We start from the raw sequence: 14,628 nt of genomic DNA on the forward strand, positions 1-14,628 counted from the left end.
TTCAAAACGTAGAATGAGTTACATCTTTTTATGATGAGACGTATATTACAAATGTTGAAAACGAGCATGAATGATTGTGTTTAAACGGTGACGTATTTGTATTGAAAAAGAGTGTTATGCATTCTGAACGGAGAAAGTAGTAATTTCTTTTGATGAGCACACCTTGTCACCATGTGGAGACCCAAAATTCTTACGTTAGTATTTACTAGGGACAATACTTTTCATAAAAGTTCCTCCTCCTCTGTGTCACAAAATGCATGTAGGCAGCATAATTTTTGATATTGCTGGCCCAAGAATTGCTTTCTGAATTGATTTGCCCGAGAAAGTTTTATTGTTCAGCAGTTGCATTCCGATCCGATTTTTCTAGATAATTGTATGTATATCATTGGGTTCATACATTATAGCGGAGATGATCCCGTGACGTCACAGGAAAGGCAAACAGAAGACGAACAGAAAGACACCGTGTTTTCACACACAAAAAAATAATGATAACAACATGGTAAGCCACATTATATCCGATCTTCAGCAGGTGTTCACTCGCCGGACTTCCAGGGGGCCACTCGCCGACACCTGTCCGGCAGACATTGGCGTCGGTATGACTTGGCAAGAAGTTCAAATACGGTGAATGAAATGATCATAGCTTCAGTTATCAAATAAAGACACCTTTCTGAAAGTTAATTGTGAGTCCAACGCTTTTTGTTTTTGCTTCATATTATGGAAAGTCATTCTTGAAAGGTTTTGCAAAAGTATGTTGCATTACAACTTATCCCTTTGTTTATCGTAAGTCGAGTCATCAAATATGTGGAGTAAACAGTGATTAACGAACAAAGACTATGAATATGATACAATTGTCATGAATGAAGTGAAACAATGTAAGAATGGATGTCAGAGTCATGGTGACGTAATTTGACAAAACGTCGATTGCAGATAACGACCATGACTTGTATCAGCACGTATGTACAATTACGCTTAATCCGAGACTCCAATCAAGCCGGTTGGACAGGAATGACTCTCCATAAAAAGGATCAGGTTGGTCATAAATTAAGTCAAATTGTGATTAGGTTCACGTATTTCATACGGTTAGGATTTTGAAGGATTTCTTCACAGGTAATATGACAATGTCACTTCGACAATGTTCGATATGAAAGAAGGACGCCAAAGCGACGGCACATTTTCGTATTCTGAGTCAGGCGCTTGACACGGAAAAAAAAGAGGACAGAGTACTGCAATCTATGCAATCAGTTCTTCGTTAAAATTTCCTGTAGATCTCCTGCCCTAAGCGAATACTTTAACGCAGTCGTTTCCGTAATCGACGACCACGACCCTGCCGTCCTCGGTGACGGCGATGCCGTTAGGGTAACGCAGTCCGTCCTCGTCGCTGTCGACGCGCTTGAGGAACGTGCCGTCGGGGCTGAACTTGAGGACGCGACCGTTCCAGTCGTTGCAGACGTAAATGTTGTCGTTGATGTCGACGGCGACGCCTGTCGGGTACTTGAACTCGTCTTCGCCCTCGCCCGATGGGGTTACTTCCAAAAGGTAATCCCCTTCGGTGTCGAAAACCTGTTTGAATGTTATGACCGTGACGAAGAGAAGACTGCTAACGACACAAATGCAAAGGACCGACGACAAAAGAATTATCGTTGATTTTTTTTTCATACCTGTAAAAACAAAACATCGCACTAGAGAGCGTACTCATATACCTTTTGCAAACCCTTTTTTTTTCTTAGACAAGTACATTAAGTGGCACGGAATACTGTAGCTATATCCTGCACTGTGTGAGCCCATTTTTCTTTGGCCGTGGTGTTATACCCATCGATTGAAGTGGACGATCCCCTAAGAAAATACTCAATTATGTTTATCTCATTTCGGAAGTGATGTAAGGGACATCATTTTTCACCCCAATAGGCCATTGATATCAACAGGATCATACCCACTCGAAAAAGAATATTTTGATAAACAGGTTTTTCTTTAAATCTGTACTATAGTCCCGACGAACTTAGATGCGTCAATGACCCATGTCAAAAGAAAAAGAAAACCCTCTTACCATGGCCTAATCAAAGAGTTGTGTGTAGGGAGAGAGGGGGTGACGAGACATTTGCTGCAGTCTAATTTTCTCCAAGGACTTAGGGTTAGGGTTACGGTTGTGAAAGGGTTTTAGGTTTATAGTGATGTGAGGATTGCTTTAGGGTTGGCATAGTAAGGGTTATGTTTGTGGGTAGAATTTATATTTGGGTTAGCAACCAGACATTCCATGGGAGCAATAGTAGCAGGAGTAAATTCGACGTGGATACCTGTAGTCGATGATTGTCACGGTCGGAGACGATCAGCTCGTCCTTGCTGTTGATTGCCGCCGAGATCGGCCCCCGAAAGCTGCCCCACGTGTTGCCGTAGCCGCCGAGATCGCGGAGGTGGGCGCCGTCGTTGTCGTAGACTCTCACGCAGTGCGACTCGTGGTCGGTGACGTATGCGTTCCCGAGGCTGTTCACCGCCACGCCGCACGGTCTTCGTAGCTCCGCCGACCCGAAGATCTGGTTCAGTGAACCGTCTTGACTGCAGACTAACACCTTGACGTGTTACAAAGCAAAGAGAAAAGAGTAACACGAATAAGGTCGGGAATACATTGTGAACAGATCATATGACTAATTGGTAATGAGCACACAAAATTGACAGAAAAAAAAAATCTGAAATCTGACACCTAGGAGTAAAAAGTCCCGACTATTTAAGTCAAATGCAGTGTACTCACTGCAGTACAGATTCCCGCTCCCATCGATGTCAGAGTTGGTTTTACAACATCTTTCCCAGTTCCATACCTGTCATGACCTAGTGGAACTCTATAGTGTCTAATTGAAAAGTAAGATGAGGGTTTAATAACAAGATTCCAAAATTATGTATAGTGACATAAATGTCTTTAGTCTATTCATGTCTGATTCAATATGTCCAATAACACAAAAAAGCTATTTATTCCCGTTGATATGTGTCGATCATGGTATGCATTTAGACATAAATTATAATCAATCCCGTACAAGTGATGAATAGGATCTATTTCTACGTCCTAAGTTTCATTCGTGTAAACATATTCCCACTAGCATGACTAACGAAATGATATGAGAGCGCAACGCCGACGCCTATAATTGAACTGAATTGAATTGAATTGAATTGAGTTGAGTTGAGTTGAGTTGAGTTGAGTTGAGTTGAGTTGAGTTGAGTTGAGTTGAGTTGAGTTGAGTGGAGTTGAATTGAATTGAATTGAATTGAATTGAATTGAATTGAATTGAATTGAATTTGATATTTCACAACAAAACCTAACACAATACATATCACTGGACATAAAAGAAGAAAACAAAATCATTATTACTGGACAATAACCAAACCAACTTTGTAATATCGTAAAGGACATATGTTTTGCTTGTTGTTGTGTGTTGTTTTTTTATCTGACCAAACAAGAATTTCATTGACCTGCTGATTCCGATGGTCAGTGATGACCAAGTGATCCTGGTGGTTAATCGTCAGGTCGACGGGTTCGAAGCGCTGCGGGAAGTTGGAGAAGCCAATCTGACCTTTAGGGGTGCCTTCCAGGTCAAATACCCGGATGCAGCTGTTGCCCGTGTCGGCCACGTAGACAAGCCCCGTGCGGTCGGACACGGCCACGCCCCAAGGTTCGCGAAGGCGCGCGTCGGCCATGAAAGGGTTCACTCCCGATGTCGTCAAGTTCCCAAAGGTGATAACCTGTGGAAGTTAGGATTCAATTCAATTCAATTCAAAGGTTTTATGTTCACTTCTTTCAACAGAATGTACAAAAAAGTATAAATTCGACATGCGTTTGAAGGAATGATACATTGATAGCAAAGAATAACATTTGTCAATAGTCATTACAAAATTAGGCATTTTTCATACAGACATATCTATACATTCTGCGAAAAAAAAAGTGGAGGTACCCACTCAAAAGACTATGCTTGTACAATGTGGGCAATACAGGATACAGATGCAAGCTGTCTCATTCGGTTATGTGAATACGTGGAAGCACCTAAATCAAGGTTTCCCTTGATGACATTGTTACATTTTGATTAACATATACAATTGTTCATGTAAACATAGAAAAGGGGCAAAAATCGCAACGGTGTATGCTTGTAAGAATTTATGTCAATGTCTTGTGTTGCTTAAGTACCTATTACGTTTGTTTCATCGCAAGTAAAGACATTATGATGGGAGCAAAATTGTGTTAGCTCAAATACTATGATAGTTATAACTTAAAATACGAATATGGAACATTTGGTAAACATTCTTTACGTTGTGAAATTCTATACAGAAAAGGAGCTACATCACTACATTGATTTACGATGGTGGTAACGCTAAGATTTGCCATTGGTTTTATGTGGATTTTTTAATGATGAATTCACAAATATCAACCATGTTAACCATGTTAAATCATCCCGAAATTTTTTATCCTATGCACACCTATCATGCCTCTGCAGCAGTCAAAGTTTATTGTGTTCCCTAAAGACCATTAATCATGGACCCAACTCTACATTCTTCTGATGACATCTTCGATGATAATTACTTGTCTCTCCGGTTGTTCGACGTCGAACTCTAGAGGACTTTCGCCAATGTGTTTTCCGAAAACGGATAGGATGAGTCGATGTTTGCCTGCGCAGTTGGGTCTGAACGTGATGTCGTAGTTTCCATCCATGCGATCTCTGACTCGCGCGATGCCCACTTCGCCCGCGGGTGAGCATAGCTTGGCCGTCACCGGAGCGCCGCCCGTCCGCACCCGCTCTCCTCCAGCATTCCTTGTCGTCAACGTGAGGCAGACGTCTTCTCCAGCCGATATGACGGGCGGACACGATGGCTGGAGCCCGATGGCGACATGGGACGTCGATGTCATCGTCGGACTCTGAACTTGGCCGAAGACAGCTACGCGATCGTGCCTGTCCTCGGCAGAGTTAAATCCGATGAAGCCGTTGTCATCGGTTGTCATCGTCGCGTCGAAGTTTATGGACTCTTCGAGTTTCCATGTCGTATCGCGGTTGATGTAGAGTAGTGCGGCATCGTCACCCTCGCCGTGCAGGTTCTCGAGGACGTTGCAGACGCTCAGCGTCTTGTCCAGCAAGCGCTGCTGATTCTGGATCGCCTCCTCCAGCTTCTCGTTTCTCGAAGAGAACTCCTCGTCCAGCTCGGCCGCGGCTTCCTGCTCAAAGAGCTGGATCATCTCGATCATCTTCTGCTTACGTTGTTTTATCTGGCTCTCAATACGCTCTCGATTCAACTTCAATCGGCGTTGCGTTTCCTGCCAACAAATATCAATAACAAAACGATGACTAACATGAAAAGTAGTAAAGCAAATTCGTCATTCGACATCGCTTTGTGCAGTAAGTGGCCGCGATTCTTCAACTTCACCGAACTTTGCCTGTTTAATAGAATTTACGTGAGATAACTATGATCTTGTAGATGAGATTTTTATTGTTATTTTTTTCCTCCATGTTTCAGGCGAAAAATACGAAAGTTTTTGATTTATTTTTGTTTATCCAGAATTTTCTTCATGTAACTTTTCAGACTTTATATACAGAAACATGAAACATGAGCTAACTACGAAGAGCGAGTGACGTGTGATCAGCGAGAATTCTTATGCCTTTGACAAATGCGATTCATTATTGCAGTCGCCATTTAATCATTCCCAACCCTCATAATTCGATACCCCGTTCGCAATTATAGCCCCCAAACGTCAAGCTTCTCGGTAAATAATTAAACGTACCTTGAAGATCATCATTGCATCGCGAAGCACCGATACCTTCTCCTTAGCCCGACTCGCTAAGGTGCCCAAGCTCTCCCGTCGCAACGCCGCCGCCTCCCCGAAGGAGATGTGGACATGCTGGCCGATGTGATGGTCTTTCAGCATGCAGAGCCGACAGATGGGAATATCGCAGGACTGGCAGAAGAACTCAAGCGGGTTGCCCCGGTGACTCCGGCACATTTTGTCCTCCTGTTTCGCAAAGTCGCAATCCACCCTCATTCCACTTGCCTGAGTTACAAGAAACAAAACCACGCTTTACTGAAAACCTTTCTCATTCGAGAAAGCGATATTAAGGACTGTTTGAAGGATAAGATTCAATGCTAGTGTTTCACAAGGTGATACAACGACGATGTAAATATTTTCATTAAAGCAACATGCTTTGTACGCCACTATAAAGGCCTCCGCACACCGAGCACGGTAACGGCAACTGTCTGATTTTCGGCTATGGGGCGCCAAAAGGAACCATTTCTGGTTCTGTTAAAACAAGAAATCAATAATTTTGGTTCAAAATGGCCGAAAATTTTACTCTTATGTCAAAATCAAGAGCAGCTATGATCACCAGTCGGAGGTTTATTTTGTAGTAAAATCATTAGCGGGGAAGTGATATTGTAACAATACCAGACATGGTTTATTTTGGCGCTCAATAGCTAAAAACCGGTGTGTGGGGAGGCCTTAATATTGAAAGAAATTACTTCCCGTTCTGTCTGCATTGGGTTGAGAGAGAGAATTTTAATAAAGGATTAGGCAACCACTAAAGAAAAGGGAGAAACGATGGCACTGATGACTGTCAGTTTCCATCCATCCCCCCCCCTTGACAACAATCATAAAGCGAACGGAGGACCTCCATGGTTCTTAACACTTATCCACTCACTCACTTGATATTCATCGAGAGTGGTCAATTTGTGACTTTTGGTCACCCGGAGACGACGATGTGCGCCTGCGCAGTCGAAGCATAGCTCTTCCTCGCAGTCCTGACAGTAATGCGACGCCTCGTTCTCGCAGCCATTACATAACTGCGCATTTGCCGACGCCTGGCGCTTCCGCCCGATGAAGTCGATGATGCTGTTGACGAAGAAGTTGTCGGGAAGGGCGGACACGCCGTTTGCTGGGAGCTGGTACTCCTTGCGACAGACGGGGCAGGAGAGCTGGTTGTCGTTCTTGGCCACCCACAGCTCCAGGCACCCCTCGCAGAAGGTGTGCTGACAAGTGAGTACCTTGGGCTTCTGAAGTCTGTCGATGCAAAGGGCGCACTGTAAAAATTCCCGATCGATCTCCTCGGCACGCACTACACTACTCGCCATGCCTTGGTTGAGGGCGCGCTCCAAAAATCAAGCTCTTCTGCAATAAAGAGATCAAAAGAACCCTTATCAATAATCGAAGTGTCGAAAAGTGATGTATTTCGGATCATACATTTCAGGATTTCTACATGGTTTAAACGACATCATGGACAACAAGGACGAAAATGAATATTGTGTCTGTTCTTTTTTTTTCTTTGCAGGTAGATGCAAAAGTGAAGCATAACTTTGTATTTTGGTCATTATGCATTCTTATATTTATCTGCATCATTCATCCTTTGCAAAGTCGAATGTATATATTTATGATATAATTCCTGATTCATTCTGTGTTATGTTTTGTTGGAAAAAGAAGAATGAAAATAAATGAATTGAATTGAATTGAAAAGTGGGTAAAATGAAATGTACGAAAGTCGTATTACCATAAGAACTAGTAAATCAGTGCAATTGTCGTTGATACACCATAAGGTAATAGCTGCTTCAATTGTTTCTAAGTGATCAACTCTATGAATCATAATGTTCCTTGAATTTAATTATTCTAATACACAAAAGACAGCTGACTCGTAGACAAGAAAGAAATTGTAAGTACACAACGGATCACCAAAGCATTTTCATCGCTATTGACAATACATTATTGTCAGCAAGATGGGGATTGGTGTCACGTGTAGTTGGTGTTTGGCATCTTGGGAAGAGCATTCAGCTACACCTCCCCCCCCCCCCCTTCCCAACATCCAGCGAAGGAATAACGAATTGAATCCGAAACCCTCCTTCCTGATTTCAATAGGGCGTGTAATCCTTGCAGCAGACCGTGTAACACCGTTCCATGACTCACATAACAGTCGCAAACTTTGCGAGCGGAGTCCAATGTCCTCCGAGATGCGACAGACGAAGACATCAAAACGACTTTAGAAGAGTCTATGACTCACTTGTGTGGCACTCCTTTACCACCAAGAGCGATATGTTGTTGTCATGAGACAGGAAACGGGATCGGACAATGACTCATATAGTGATGACTAATCATAATTAGATATCAATCCGCGCGATATAGAGTCCAGTGGTGAGCAAAGTAGTCCTGGGGATGGTTTTAAAAAAAATCTTAATTCCGACTTACCACTAAAGTCGGACTCGCGTATTTTGTGGATTAATTTCCATGTCAAAAGGACTCATTTTGTAATAATTGCAGATTTCCGAGTTAAAATGAGATACAATTATTGAAACTGATACCGCTGAAAAAATAATAATACAACGTGAACTTTTTTTTTTACTATTCTGTTTTTGTCTACAATATTCAAATTCAAAACATTTTTTTGATTTAGCTTTATAGTACAAGAGAGAGTCCTTAATGACTGTCAATTATTCATTTTTTTTTAATTAATACAACATTCTTCTTTTTTTTAAACTCTTGTCAACCTCTGGTGTTGTTGTATGTTCTTTCGCGTGCTGTGAATGTTATCTTTTGGTATCATATTGTGTTGTTTGTATGCTGTGAACTGATTTACGGACTCACTTAAAAGAGCCCCGAAGCTGAGAGGTTTTTGTTTTTTGTTTTTAGTTTTTATGTATATAAAACAAACAAAACAAAAGAAACAAACATGACAAATGCATTCTAATTATTAACAGTCTCGTTTAAAATCGTTTTGATCTACGTACAAAATCAGAAGGTCTTCTCTATCGGGGATATAAGTTGTGGTTTGTGTGTGTGTGTGTGTGTGTGTGTGTGTGTGCGTGTGTGTCTGTGTGTGTGTGTGTGTGTGTGGCGTGTGCGTAATATAATATGTATGTGTGTGTGTGTGTGTGTGTGTGTGTGTGTGTGTGCATGCTTTTGAAATGGGAGTGATCAGAAAGAGCATGGGTGGGGTCGGGGCGGAGGGAAGGATGAGGCGAGAAGGCGGAAAGTGAGACGGGGCTTTGTTAACGCTGTGGTGTAACCATTCCTGATTTAAAGGACAAGTTCACCTTCGTATAAATTTGAATTGAGTGAATGCAGCAATATTAGTAGAACACATCAGTGAAAGTTTGAGGAAAATCCGACAATCCGTTCAAAAGTTATGAATTTTCAAAGTATCTGCGCAATCACTGCTTGATAAGATGACTACTACAGTGTATGATGTCACATGCGTAGAACAATATAACGAAAATTAAAGGAGAATTTCACAAAACTTTACTTTTTAAATAAAGTGCAAATTTCTTCGACTTGTTACTGATGTATGCTAAGGGTAATATCATTCCCCTTGCCTTCTGAAAGAGAAAAGTCGAGTGTTCTTTTGTTATGCGAGAAAAGTGAAAATATGTTGATTTTTCTTTATACTTTCTTTATATCGTTGTACACATGTGACATCACAAGCTATAGTAGTCTTCTCATCCAGCTGTGACTGAGCAGAAACTTCAAAAAATCATAACTTTTGAATGGATTGTCCGACTTTCCTAAAACTCTCACTGATGTGCTCTACTAATATTGCTGCATTCACTCAACCCACATGTCTATGAAGCTGAACTTGTCCTTTGCATCAGTCGCGTGTTATGTACAATGTTGACATTTTGTACCTGAACTAGATAGATGAAGAAGTTGATGTGTCGCATGAGGCGACAAGCGACCCGTTTGTTTGTTTGCTTGTTTGTTTGTTTGTTTGTTTGTCTGTTTGTTTGTTTTGTTTTTTGGAGGGTTTTTTTTTTTTTTGCCTGTCCTTCTTCAATGTATACTAGTGCAGTCACGACTTCGGAGATTTGAAAGTGACATCACAGATAAAACCCGTAGTATCCTCGAAAACTTTTCTGACACACAAATCACAAGATAGCAAACATTTAGCTGTCTTTCAACTCCATATATGATCACACTTCATAACTTCATGCGGTGGGATGCGACTATACAAAATTGGCACACGGCCATAGCTGCCTCAACTCGGCAGACTTGACTCTCCGATTTCCCATCGGAGAGTGTTAAAGCCATTTCTGCGTAAGCCATTTTGTAGTCGTCTCCATTATGATCATGATTGATTAGTAACTGTTCTCTGTATCACAAATAAAAGGCTGTTAAATCAGCGCACATGCATATCCAGACAGTTGTTATGCCTTTTGTAGTTTTTCTCCAAAGTCCATACCTTTCCCTTAGTTTTGCAATCTATCAGACTCTCTAAAGTAAAGCGCATGAATAGATGATGATGCTTATGAGCGATCGTGATGTGTGGCTAAATGAAATATCTGTAGATGTTAATAGAAGCAAATGCATGATGAAATGACAATTCAAAACAAGTTCGGACAATTTGGCCCATACTCCATACTTACTGAATCACTGTACAAAAAAAACCGCATGGAGACAGAGGAGTAAATTATCTATCCATTGTTTGATAGTATAGTAATCGGTAATGGAGGGAAGTTACTTAATATAGGCCTTCATTATTATGCGTTATCTGTCGTTTCCAATGTCCATGCCTCGTGGAATAGCCAAAGATGTTGAGGTATTCAGACCAGCAATGGTTCTGATGAAATGCTCTTTAATTGCGGCCATAATTCCTTTGCCCTCTCCATTGACAGAATAATCAAATCAGTGAAAGAGCTTCCAAGGTAAATTGCTTTCTTAACTGCCGCACTGTAATTTACGGTCTTTTTTTTCTCTTTTTTTTTCGACGGAGAAGATTGTTCCACTAAAAAAGCCAAGCTTGTAGGACGTGGAACACGGAAATGAAAACAACGACAGCACCAATACACCAATAATATATTCATATTAAAGTCATCTATATAGCTTTGTACATTGCTCATTGATATGTGATGCTGATAATACAAGCATACTCTTAACAATACTTACTATGATTTTAGAATGCATACATATAAAACATATTATCATAACATAGCAAAATTGGTCTTAATCATCCAGGATGGTATAGCCTCTTTTATGTATCCACTATTCTACCACAGAGTCCTGCTATTATTATAACTCTATTGGCAAGTAAGGCCTACCTGGTGTACACCGTTGCCGAAGAGAGCATCTTGAGCAAACGCATCTTGCACATGCAAGGACTTTAACCCTCGGGATTCGATCCCTTGACCTCCATTTTAAAGTCATGAGTCTCATCCATTACATACCCCTCAGTGTCCTCATGAACTTATACCATGAGACTAGAGGAGATAAATCGTTTCTACCTGTCGGGAACCCCACGCCAGCGTGCCGTGAGCGTGCCGTGAAAAAAAAAATAACATTCGGCACTCGTCATCCCAGTACAGCAAAGGATGCGCCCAGGCCAGCGTTATGCCCCTTCAGCGCGCGAGTACCGATCCCAACAGGATAAAAACTACAAAAGAGTTCATGAAGGAATTCATCGTAATTTCCCCTCACCGCGGGAGAGCGTCACGTATTTATTTCCATCATCTACCCCTATGGGGTTTAATACCAATCATCCTTCAGTTCGGCAATGTCGTAATCGTGCGAAGATTGACGAGAGTCCTTCGTGACGACCAGGCCTCGCACGCAGTCGATTTTTTTTTTTCAGGTTGGTAGATTCTTGGTCAAGTGACAACAACAAAAAGAAAATGCTCATAGTGAATCAATTACGGGTCTTCTTTTTGCTCTGGTTATTTCAGTGAAAAAGGGTTGTTGAGAATTGTGCATATTTCGGAAACAAGCCTTTATCAATTCTTTAAAACATGTTCACCAAAGGGTTATCGCTCGCTATTCCAAAGGTTCGTTAATCCGAAAATGAAATGAGGTTCATTATGCCGAAGGTTCGTTAATCCGAAAATGAAATACGACTCGTTATGCCGAAGGCTCGTTAATCCGACAATGAAATACGGTTCGTTATGCCGAAGGTTCGTTAATCCGAAATTGAAATAAGGTTCGTTAGTATGCACCCTTTAGTTATTTTCGGATGAAGCGAATCACCAAGTAATCTTTTTAAATTGTGGGAAAAGAAAATATGAGACACAGTCATGCTAGATAACTGACTGATTGGCATAACTCACTTTCCACGTAAACCATTTGATGTCTTAGGATATACCTGTGACATGGACGTTATCTACGGAAGATGTGTAAACATTACACTGGTATATCAACACCCCTCTATCAATAAACCATTCCCCTGAGCAAGTGTACCAGATGCTTCTTCATAGTGGATAGCATAGGTGCGCTTGCTACAAATGTTCCAGGCGGTTAGTAGTTGGTCTTTAACTTGCTTACTAAATATCAATACCGATTATAATCTTGCATTTAATCAAAGTTTACTGCGCAATTCATTCACTGTCATTTTTTTAATCCACCCGGCATCATAATGAACAAACCGACTAACCTGATACAGAATGGACACAGACCCCCCCCCCAAAAAAAAAAAGAAGAAGAGGAAAAAGCTATAAACATCAACATTTCTTGATTCAAAGAATCATCATTAATTGTTGATTAATTCGTGTACGTACAGTATTAGAAGACACAAGCTCTCTAAAAAAAAAAAAAATATTCACTCTTAAAGGAGTGAATACAAAAAAGAGTGAATTTAGAGTGAGATTGTAGTGAATTTTGAGTGAAAATGTTCATTTTCACTCATTTTGGAGTGACCTCAGGGATCACTCGAAGATTTTGGAGTGATCCCTGAGGTCACTCTAAAACGAGTGAAAATGAACATTTTCACTCAAAATTCACTCCTAATTCACTCTAAATTCACTCTTTTTTGTATTCACTCCTTTAAGAGTGAATATTTTCACTCGATTTTTTTTTTTAGAGAGTACAAGGTCTTTAAAATGCATATCATTAAACAGCGGGGGAAATGTGTTTTTACAGAAATACAGATATAAAGGCACTGGATAGAAAGAATCCATCAGGAGACACTAAAGCTCAAATGTTGAAGGTCCTTGCAGAAGGAAGAGACATTCAGACACAAAGGTACATACGGATACCATGCATAAACAACACATCACGCATAAACACAACTGCAACTTGTGCACGAGCTTGAGGCTTATTAATGGTTAGCTATATACGACGAGAATTAGAAACCAAAACAGGGAAAACCTAGAAATGAAACCAAATGCTTATCAGTTAATTGGCAAACTGGGGTGGAGCACAGAACGGAAAGGGGTACGTCCGCAGAGTGCTTAATTTGAAGATACCATATATTATCGCTACTTTCCAGAAGTAAACGAATAATTAAGATGCATGACATAGTTATTATGATTATGACAGGACAACTTATCTAAGTCATGTGACCTCACGTTGTAATGCGTCGTACAGTTCAATACTTTATCTTGTATGTTGCATTCTATTTTCACTCTTTCTATATTACAAGTGTAAATTATATTCTGTGATTTGCAGATATTTTCAAAACCAATCCTCATAGAAGACTAAAAGTAACAAGAATCGTCACTTCTAATGATGGGCTACACGCTGTATTTTTGTTTTCCATGCATAACATCTTATCTCACTCGTATTTGAATCTGATGATTTTTTTTTTTGAGATATACGTAAATAAAAGGAAGAAAGGATCGAACGAACGTCAGACCGTGCTAATGAACTCCATGCCGTATATCCCCCTTGCCTTGCCATGCTATGAAGTCCTGGTCGTAAAATTTATTGCCATCGACAGCTGGCAGTGGAAGAAGATGGAGAACCGATCTTACCCGTCGTGACATGTCAAACTCATTATCAGCACGCCATATCCGGCATCTCACATTAATCCACACCTATTGAACCCTGCGAGTCTACTTGGCCGGGGTGTACAAAGCTCAAAATAGCAATACTGACGTAAGTGTGTGAAGATGACAGTACAATCCAACTTCACGATGCCACTTTCAAAAAACACAAAACAAAACAAAACAAAAACAAAAACAAAAACAAAACAAAAAAAATCGAAACCATATTCAATATCTTCACTTCAAGAAAGTAGCTTACATTATCCTCTGAGTGCCCAGTTGAGATAATATTATTGTGTATTTAAGTGCAAAATGCGGCCACAGGAAAGAAGAAAAAAGATAAATCCCAACTTTCTTGAATAAATTCTCGCAGCCTTTATTAGAATTATAGCAAAACAACCGCAACAACGGCGAGGGTATTTCTTGGAACTTCATTACCGTGTTTTATGGTTATGAAAGTATGAAATGTATGTGCGCACTCTGTTCCTGTACACATGCTAAACCATCGTGCACATGAGAAAAAAAGTCAGTCATATCTAATGTCCTGTTATGTTTTACTTTTCAGTTAAAGGTATATATCGATGTTACAAAACGAGCGCAGAGACAGAATTGTGTCGCAGAGAAATGTCCCTTGCCTAAGATATAAGCAAACTAAAACCAACAAACAAACCCTCCAAATAAAAAGAAAAATTAAAAGCATACACGAAGAAAAGTACGTGGTGAAGAGATAATAGAGGAAGGATATTGAGAGAGGAGATGGGAGAGAGAATGCCATACGTCTTAATCTAACTTCGCGACTCGATGAAAACACGGATGTGTTTCCCACCTCCCTGATGAAAACAAAAGTTCACCATTAATAGTCTTTTCGCGCAGCGTTGACAACGAAAAGGCCACAGGCATGCAGCCGCACCGAAAATGTCGACCGACTCTGAAACCACGAAA

The 14,628-nt window shown here is 40.7% G+C and overlaps 1 protein-coding gene across 1 annotated transcript; it reads right to left on the minus strand.

Moving 5' to 3' along the window:
- Positions 1-251: 251 nt before the first annotated feature.
- Positions 252-7,111, minus strand: LOC139732032 (tripartite motif-containing protein 2-like). Its single transcript, XM_071642907.1, has 6 exons — positions 6,664-7,111; positions 5,750-6,016; positions 4,559-5,284; positions 3,457-3,726; positions 2,292-2,564; positions 252-1,560 (listed from the first exon to the last, which is right to left on the minus strand). The coding sequence occupies exons 1-6, from the start codon at positions 7,087-7,089 to the stop codon at positions 1,276-1,278; spliced, it is 2,247 nt and encodes a 748-aa protein (XP_071499008.1). The 5' UTR covers positions 7,090-7,111; the 3' UTR covers positions 252-1,275.
- Between the last annotated feature and the right edge of the window lie 7,517 nt (positions 7,112-14,628).

Source organism: Diadema antillarum, unplaced genomic scaffold, assembly GCF_040938485.1.
Source record: "Diadema antillarum isolate AM-2024a unplaced genomic scaffold, OU_Dant_1.0 seq00000398_RagTag, whole genome shotgun sequence".
Classification (NCBI taxonomy): domain Eukaryota; kingdom Metazoa; phylum Echinodermata; class Echinoidea; order Diadematoida; family Diadematidae; genus Diadema; species Diadema antillarum.

Coding starts and splice junctions, on each gene's coding strand:
- LOC139732032 (XM_071642907.1), bottom strand. CDS start 7,089: ATGGCGAGTAGTGTAGTGCGTGCCGAGGAGATCGATCGGGAATTTTTA. Junction 6,017..6,663: donor CCACTCTCGATGAATATCAA/GTGAGTGAGTGG, acceptor CTTGTAACTCAG/GCAAGTGGAATGAGGGTGGA. Junction 3,727..4,558: donor TCGAACAACCGGAGAGACAA/GTAATTATCATC, acceptor TAACTTCCACAG/GTTATCACCTTTGGGAACTT.